General features: G+C 55.9%; 2 protein-coding genes across 2 annotated transcripts; one reads left to right on the top strand and one right to left on the bottom strand.

The window, feature by feature from the left end:
- Nucleotides 1–424: 424 nt before the first annotated feature.
- N656DRAFT_702818 (uncharacterized protein) lies at nucleotides 425–3,486 on the bottom strand (the record flags this gene model as incomplete). The annotated part of the gene is made up of 2 exons (XM_064811056.1): nucleotides 425–532; nucleotides 613–3,486. The coding sequence occupies 2 exons, from the start codon at nucleotides 3,484–3,486 to the stop codon at nucleotides 425–427; spliced, it is 2,982 nt and encodes a 993-aa protein (XP_064673169.1).
- Nucleotides 3,487–4,288: 802 nt separating this feature from the next.
- Nucleotides 4,289–6,692, top strand: N656DRAFT_387624 (putative 5-3 exonuclease). Its single transcript, XM_064809481.1, has 4 exons — nucleotides 4,289–4,757; nucleotides 4,823–5,368; nucleotides 6,361–6,607; nucleotides 6,671–6,692. The coding sequence occupies exons 1-3, from the start codon at nucleotides 4,448–4,450 to the stop codon at nucleotides 6,477–6,479; spliced, it is 975 nt and encodes a 324-aa protein (XP_064673170.1). The 5' UTR covers nucleotides 4,289–4,447; the 3' UTR covers nucleotides 6,480–6,607; nucleotides 6,671–6,692.
- Nucleotides 6,693–8,431: the final 1,739 nt, after the last annotated feature.

Here is an 8,431-nt window from a genome sequence, read left to right on the forward strand (position 1 = left end):
ACGGCTAAGAATGCTCGCTGATTTTTGCATCCAAACTTTTTGTGTGGAGCAAAACGTCTGCTGCTGATTAGGTGCGGGGAGCGGCTAAAATAGGGGCTGCAGCCTACTGAAGAAGCGCGTTCTCTTCAGTGAGCAGCTGCCCTCTTATAGTACCTCGAGTACCTAACGATACAGCAAGCAGGCCCTATCCGTTCAAACCGTTCTTGATCCCGGGCCCTCTCCTTGTGGGAGTGATGTTCTATTCACCCTTCTGAAACCTGCAGGCCAATAGTAACAGGTCTCTAATGACATTGAAATCACGTCCTTGTAGATACCAATTCCCGCTGCAAATGCTGTTCATGAAATCTTTGGCCTCCCCCTTTTCGCAAGACTCCAACTCATACTACGGACCGTCACACAACCTAATCGGATAAGTGACAACCCGCTAATCATCATCTCCCTCCTCCTCCTCATCCTCTTCCTCCCCCTTCTCATCGCCATCTTCATCCTCCTCCCCATCAGACACCGCTTCCCCATGCGCCTTGAGTCGCTCCTAAAGCCCGTCGTGGTCAGCCAGCGCCATCCTCCCTCCGCAAACAATAGACAAAAGGAGGGAGATGAACAGCAACTCACCTTATACTTGGTAACCTTCTCCTCCAGATCACCAAAGACAATCAACAAATCATCCAGCTCACTTTGAAGAGCCTTCCTCTCCTCCTCCTTAGCGTCCACCTTGTCCCGTAGCTCGCCCACCTCCGCCTCTCTCTCCTCAACTCTTTGCTCCGCAAGCCTAGCCTTTTCTTCTGCACGCTTGACTTTCTCCTGCAACCCCTTAACATCCCGCTCAGCAACCTCCAACTTCTCCTCCACACCCGCAAGCCGCGCAGTTTCTGCTTCCAGCACCACCACCTTCCCTTCAACCGCCTGCCGCGCCTTGTTGGCCTTCATGAGATCCACCTCGAGCCGGCTGATGGTGGCTTTGAGGTCTGCCTGTTCGGCCTCGGCCCTGCGGCGGAGGCGCTCGGCCTCCTGGTCCGCGACACGGCGGGCCGCGTCGGCCTGGCGGGCGTGTTCGGCACGCAGCGCGGCGAGCTCCTGAGCGTGGGCGCGCAACAGCGCGTCGTGTGCCGTCTGCAGACGCCCCACTTCGGCCCGCGCCCGCTGGTGCTCCTGCTGTTCCTGCGCGAGCTGCCGCGTGAGGTTGGCCGCAGCGGCCTCGGCGGCCTGGACGGCGCTGTCGCGGGCGGCAAGCTGGGCGCGCAGCGCGGTCAGGGATTCGTTTGCGCGCGCGAGGGCGGCGGCCGCGTCGGACTTGGTCTGCGCGTGCGCGGATTGTTCCTGTGTCAATTGCCCCGTGAGGGCGGCGGTTTGGGACGCGGCCTGTTGCAGGGCCTGGTCCTTCTCGGCGAGTTCGGCGCGGAGCGAGTCGACTAGCTGCCTTGAGACGCCCTTTTGCACGCCGTTGGTTATGACGGAGGTTTCCGCGTCCGGCTCGCGATCAATGGCGCGCAAGATGCGGCTGTAGTTGTCTTTGAAGAAGTCAACAAATGTGTCGTCGAAAAAGACGTCGGGCAGTTTTTGGTCTGGGTTGCTGGTGTCTAGCTTTTGGGGGAGGACTTCGTGATCCCTCATCAAGGGATGGGAGCGCAACCGGGACAGCTTGTCAAAGTAGCGGTCACGCCCCATGCGCGACAGGATCATTTCCCTGACCTTTGCACGGGGGACAGGTGAGTCTTTTGTGGAAAATTCGTACACAACACCGGCTAGCATCGCGCTCAGGCCTTGGACGATTACATCCCCGTTGGGGTTCTCTATTGCCGCTTGGATCAGCCCCTGGAGGTTGGTGAACTCGCCAAGGAAGTCGTTGACCCCATCGAGGTCTTCAAAGAGCCAGCACAGAAGCAGCATAAGATAGCCGATGCTGATGCGCGGGTCCTCGGATTTAGTAACGCTGCTGAGGAGGTGTGCCGTGATGGTCTGGATGCTGGTGACAACCTCCTCGCCGCTTTCTTCGTCGCCTTCTGTCACGCTCATGGCCAGCGCTTTGGTTTCGGGGTTGTCATGCACGAGGTGGAGCATGATAACCGCTGCGAACCAGTACCGGTACGGGTCTGTCGTGATCGGCTCAGGGTTCGGTTGGAGAAGGATCGAGAGAGCATTGGTGAAGTCGCCAGCCTTCATGTTGTGAGACCGGACGGCATGGTCTAGAAAATGCATGCGGATCTGGGCATGCTTATAGAAGTAGGCCTTGAGGCATGTACAAGCAGCCATCCGCAGGTCAAATTCCTGCAATGAGTTTACCGCAAAGACAAGCTCAAGGAGACCGTCAACAACGAACACCTTTGGGATTCCGTTCGTCTGAGCCCGCCGCCCGTTGGCAGCAGGGAGATCGAGAGGTGATGGTACTTGCAGGGCAGCAAACCGCTCCTGCACTTTAGAGTTCCCCCTAATCATGTCTGCGCATGCTAGTAGCGCTTCACATTTGATGGGGAGCTCAGCTGTGTGGGAAAAGGCGATCTGTAGAGTGTTCTCCAAGACAGGACCACCACGCGCGCGCACGCGACCGCCTGCCACAATGTCGCCCAGGAAGGTTTCCTGATTCATGGCTGTCGCTGCAGCGCCGGGGACAAGGAACAGTCGTATTACCGCGAGCATGGCATACACATTCCTGTTGCGCTGTACTTCCACCCATTGCGCGACCTCTTCACCGTCCTCGCCTCCCTTGTACGCGTCCCTTAAGAGGCGACCTGTCTCTGCAACGAACCCCATGTCCCTGAACATGGTCTGATTCAGGGTATTGAGCCGGAGCAGGTTGGCCAGCAGGATCAAACAGTCCTCCACCACCCTTGCACCACCCGCAAGACCGCCCTCCTTGGCGATGATCTCGAATATGGGCGCGAACCCCTTTTCCAGCGTAACCAGGTTCTGGATCACGACCGACGTCGGGGTAAGGTCGGTGAGCAGACCGATTGCCTCGTCGCGAATCGCTTCCCTCGGATCCTCCAGAACAGCAACAATGCGGGGGATGCCCTCGTTCGTGTTGACAATACATTCCTCGGTCCTCTCGGTCCGCGCAGACAAGATGGCCGACAGCAGCTGCAGCGAGTAGAGGCGCGAGTAGAAGTCGGTCCTATCCCCTCCCAAGAAGTCGAGCAATAAGGCAATATTCTCGTGCCGCTGGGTGAACTCGTCAGCCACCCAAAGGGCAATCTCCTCCGAGGCCTCGGGACTGTCTGGGTCGGGCGTGAAGAGCATCAGCAGAGTCTCGAGGACGACCTTGACCGTGTCCACATCCTCGCCATCGCGGCTTAGACTACCGATCAAGCTGCGAAGGGCGCCAGACGCGACCGAGGCTGGGTACTGCTTGGCGAAGCTGCGTAGTCCCAAGATGGCGGCGCGTCGGTCTTCGAGAAGCGTCGCCGTGCTCAGCCGGCCACTGAGCACGGGGATAGTCTCGCTCACCGACTGCTTGGCCGGTGCCGTCGTGATGGTCGAGAACACGGACATTGCGGCGTCGGTTGCGGTTGCGGCGGGGAAGGGGGTGGCCGTGGATGGCTAGCAGCCATGGAGAAGCATCGACGGTTTCTGATACTTTTAGATTTCGTAGCACTGCACGTTAGCTTGCCGGACTGTCGCCGTTGGTGATGATGACGGTATTCGTCCAGGAGATCAAGATTCGCTCGTGCGGCTATTTCATCCCCTCAAGATCACGAAGCGGCCTCTCTCAATTTCCAATAGCCGGTTTAGACGTCAAGATGTTCGCATTGCGTATGGGTGTGTATTCGGACTTAGGTGAGGTGGACAGGTGTCGTATCCAACGAGTAATTAACTTGGGTACGATGGACGGATACCTATCGTTTAGTATGTAACTATCCGCAATACAGAAACTGTGGTAAGATTCACTGGCCAGCCGCCCCAGCTGCTGTGCAGCTTTCCCACTACTGTACCACAGTAAAGTTAGGGCCAAGCGCTGTTGGACCCGCTTTTTGCAGCCGAGAGGGTCCTTCACTCGCTGATGTCTTGAAGTCTTCGCCTCAGAACTTTCAACCCTTGACGCGCTCACGCATTCGAGGCCTTTTCGCCTTCTTCTACAACTTTTGGCCCGTTTCCTTACCTCTCGAATCAACCTCCCCACCAGGGAATGTTTAAGGTTGGAAACAAAGAGGATTAGCGCATTTGATGCCGCCGATAAGGAGACAAAGCCTCCTCCATCTTTGTCGGCATTATTCTCCCAACTCGCCGCTGCTGATTGCGCGCCGAAGCTTCAATCTTCCCGACGATTGACCGCGACCCATTCGAAGATATCGCAACGGACAATCCCATGTCCACAACCGATCTAAAACCACTCATCACAAACCTTCGCCTATTCCCTTACCTCCTGATAGCTAGCCCGGGTTAGTATCGAACCGCCGTTCTACCTCGACACCGATAAACTCTGCCCCACGCTCGCATTTGACGGCTTTTCAAAATGGGTATTCCGGCTGCGTTCAGATGGCTCTCCTCCAAGTACCCCAAAATTATATCTCCTGTCATTGAGGAGCGGCCAGTTGTCTTGGAAGATGGCACTACCATTCCAGTCGACGCCACCAGGCCCAACCCAAATGGCGAGGAGTTTGACAATCTGTATCTGGACATGAATGGCATCGTCCATCCCTGCTCTCACCCCGAAGACAAGCCAGCGCCCAAGGACGAGGAGGAGATGATGATCGAGATCTTCAAGTACACTGACCGCGTCGTCAATATGGTCCGGCCTCGCAAGCTGCTCATGATTGCTGTTGGTAAGCTTCCGCGCCCAAGTCCTCCCCAGCTGCGAGAGAAGACCCATGCACTGACATTTTTGTAGATGGTGTGGCACCCAGAGCCAAGATGAATCAGCAGCGGTCCCGGCGGTTTCGCGCCGCCCAGGAGGCCAAAGAAAAAGAGGCGGACAAACAAGAACTGCTCAAGATGCTCAAGAAGGAAAAGGGCAGTACCATGAAAGAAGAGTCGGTTGAGACGGTCGTCAAAAAGGCCTTCGACTCCAATTCCATCACTCCAGGCACCCCCTTTATGGATATTCTCGCGGCAAGTCTACGGTATTGGTGCGCCTACAAGCTCAACACGGATCCCGCCTGGGCCAAAATAAAGGTTATAATCTCCGATGCTACCGTCCCCGGCGAGGGAGAGCACAAGATCATGGAGTTCGTTCGCTCTCAACGAAACTCGCCCGAGCACGATCCCAACACTCGTCACGTCATCTATGGTCTGGACGCAGATCTGATCATGCTTGGCCTTGCCACCCATGAGCCGCATTTTCGTGTTCTTCGTGAGGATGTGTTTTTCCAGGAGAGCAAAGCTAGGATGTGCAAACTCTGTGGTCAAAAGGGCCACGACGAGAGAAACTGCAAAGGTGAGGCAAAGGAGAAGGACGGCGAGTTTGACGAGAAGGACAAGGCCCTTCCCTTGAAGCCCTTCATCTGGCTTCACGTGTCGATTCTGCGTGAGTACCTTGCTGTTGAGCTCGAAGTCCCTCAACTTCCCTTTCGATGGGATCTGGAGCGGGCCATCGACGACTGGGTGTTCATGTGCTTCTTCGTGGGAAATGACTTCTTGCCGCATCTTCCAGCTCTTGAGATCCGAGAGAATGGTATCGACACCCTCACCGCCATCTGGAAGGACAATCTTCCCGTCATGGGTGGCTATATGACCAAGGACGGACATGTGGATCTTGAGCGTGCTCAGTACATTCTTGCTGGCCTCGCCAAGCAAGAGGATGCAATCTTCAGAAGGAGAAAAGAAGTCGAAGATCGGCGAGAGGCCAGCTTCAAGAGACGCCAGGCCCAGCAAGGTACTAATGGCAAGGGCCGCGCACAAGACTCGCCGCTCACCAAGAAGGCACGGAAAGGGCCGCCAGAGGCCAACGGCCCACCTCCGGGCATGGCTCTGTTTCCGGTCTCGAGCATATCGCAAATCACTCACGATATGGTAGTGAACAGGCGAGCACTTGAGCGGGCCAATGTGGCCAACAAGAGCGCTGCCAGTGTGCTCAAGAGCCAGATCCAGGGTCTGATGTCTCAATCTCAAGCCAAGCCTGATGGTGACGAGCCTACCAAGGAAGAGGACAAGGAAACTAAAACCCCGCCGTCAGCTCTGGGGAAACGCAAGGCGGAACTCATAAGCGAAGACGCCGATAGTACGCCTGGCGCGAGCTCCGATGCTGAGACGCCTGCGTCCAGCGAAGATGAAGGCCCGGTGGACACAGTTCGGCTTTGGGAAGAGGGCTACGCCGATCGCTACTATGAACAAAAGTTCAAAGTGGACGCCAAAGACATCGCCTTCCGGCACAAGGTTGCCCGGGCCTACGTCGAGGGTCTCGCATGGGTTCTGATGTACTACTTCCAGGGCTGCCCGTCGTGGGAGTGGTTCTATCCCTACCACTATGCTCCCTTCGCCGCAGACTTTGTGGACCTCGGCAAGATGAAGATCAACTTCGAAAAGGGCAGGATATCGCGGCCTTTTGAGCAGTTGATGAGCGTGCTGCCGGCGGCGTCTCGTCATGCCATCCCAGAAGTGTTTCACGACCTGATGACCAAGGAGGACAGTCCCATCATTGACTTCTACCCTGAAGAGTTTGAGATTGATCTTAACGGTAAGAAGATGTCATGGCAAGGTGTTGCCCTCCTACCATTTATCGAGATGCCCCGCTTGCTAGCTGCCATGGAAACGAAGCAGCACCTTCTCAGCCACGAAGACCAGGCGCGCAATGCGCCCGGCAAAGATGTCCTCTTGCTCTCTGATGCTCACCCGAAGCTCTATGAACACATCACCTCCCGCTTCTACAGCAAGAAGCAGGGAGAAACCAAGTTTAAGCTAAACCCGAAATTCAGTGATGGCCTCTCGGGAAAGGTTGAGAAGATTGAGGGCTACGTTCCGCACGGTTCGTTAGTCTACCCGCTGAACAGGAATACGATGCCGGACGTTGACTACGACCGATCCCTCAGGTATGTTGCTGGTGCCGTTGTCTTTTTGCAGCCACATTTGCTAACAGTTGCATAGTGTGCATTACGAGATGCCGAGTAGCTCTCATACGCACAAGTCGATGCTCCTTCGGGGCGCCAAACTCCCTGCGCCCGCTCTTGACAGGAGTGACATTGAGATTCTGAGAAGCAAGGGGCAGAAGTCCGGACGAAGTTTTGGAGGCGTGCCTCTCAGGAACAATAATGGGGGAGGACGAATAAATTACGGCCCAGGCGGGCCTCCAGGACAGGGCGGTCGCGGACCCGGATCTTACCAGCAATCCGACCGCGGTTACGGAAACGGGTACGGAAACGGGTACGGAAATAGCTACGGCGCTGGATATGGTACCGGATACGGCGGCCCTCAACCCCACTACGGTCCTCCGCCCGGATGGCAGCCACCTCCGCCCGGCTATCCCGGGTTCGGCATCGGAGTGCCTCCTCCGCCCCCGCCAGCTCACCTCTCTGGCGGCTACAACCAGGGGTACAGCAATCAGGGTTATAGCCAGGGCTATCGAACGGACCGGTATGACCCCGGACCGCCACCGTATGGAACATACCAGCCACAGCCTCCACCAGGTCATGATCGGCGGTATGATAGGCCGTACGGCGGGGATAACCGCGACAGGAACCATCGCGATTCCCGTGGATATCGCTATTAGCATATCCGATAGACGGACTGTGTTTGCAATTGTGTTGGCATTTGTTTATGTATAGGTCGTATCACTGAACAGAGGTTGGGGAAATCGGGCTTAAAATGTCAAGGGTTAATTCTAAGCGTGTTTCGATGCTGGCTGCCACTATGTATTAATGTGGCTCATATATCGCATAACTCTGTCCTCGTCTGACCGGTGCCCGCCTGTGCTACCTTGAGCTCACACAGGGCTCGGTGTGTAGGTGGGATTGGAAACCAAGATTAGGCAGTCTTCTTAGGACCGAGGTGAAGGAGGGTGCAACGCTGCAGCGGCAGTATTTAGGAGGAGCTCTTGGTGACAGTGAGGGTTGCATTCAAGTACAGCTTACACCTCAGATGTGTGTAACTAGTGTTACCATGCCCAGTGTAGACCTTGCTCATGGTTAGTGTTTGATCACACCGCCATAGGGCTCCACCCGGGCCAATAGGAAGCTATAGCCAAGCTTTGGCATACAAGGAGGGCCTGTATCTTGCCAGGTGTCAAGTCAGCCAAATTTGCTAGTGGCATGCACAACTCAAGATAACCTAGCCCAGCTAGCAATTGACCTTCCTGACCTTCGTACGTTGAATTCGCTGGAATCGCTGGAATCGCTGAATTGGCTAGAAAACGCGATTCCAGGGTACTTCGCAAATCAGTTGCTTTTTTTTTTCAATTGCCAGCCCACACTGCCCAGGCCGCATACTCACCTACTACACATTGGCCTTCCTAACCTTCCTAGCCTTCCTAACCTTCCTAGCCTTCCTAACCTTCCTAGCCTTCCTA

The sequence above is a fragment of the Canariomyces notabilis genome (assembly GCF_033297395.1).
Source record: "Canariomyces notabilis strain CBS 508.74 unplaced genomic scaffold N656scaffold_3, whole genome shotgun sequence".
Taxonomy (NCBI): domain Eukaryota; kingdom Fungi; phylum Ascomycota; class Sordariomycetes; order Sordariales; family Chaetomiaceae; genus Canariomyces; species Canariomyces notabilis.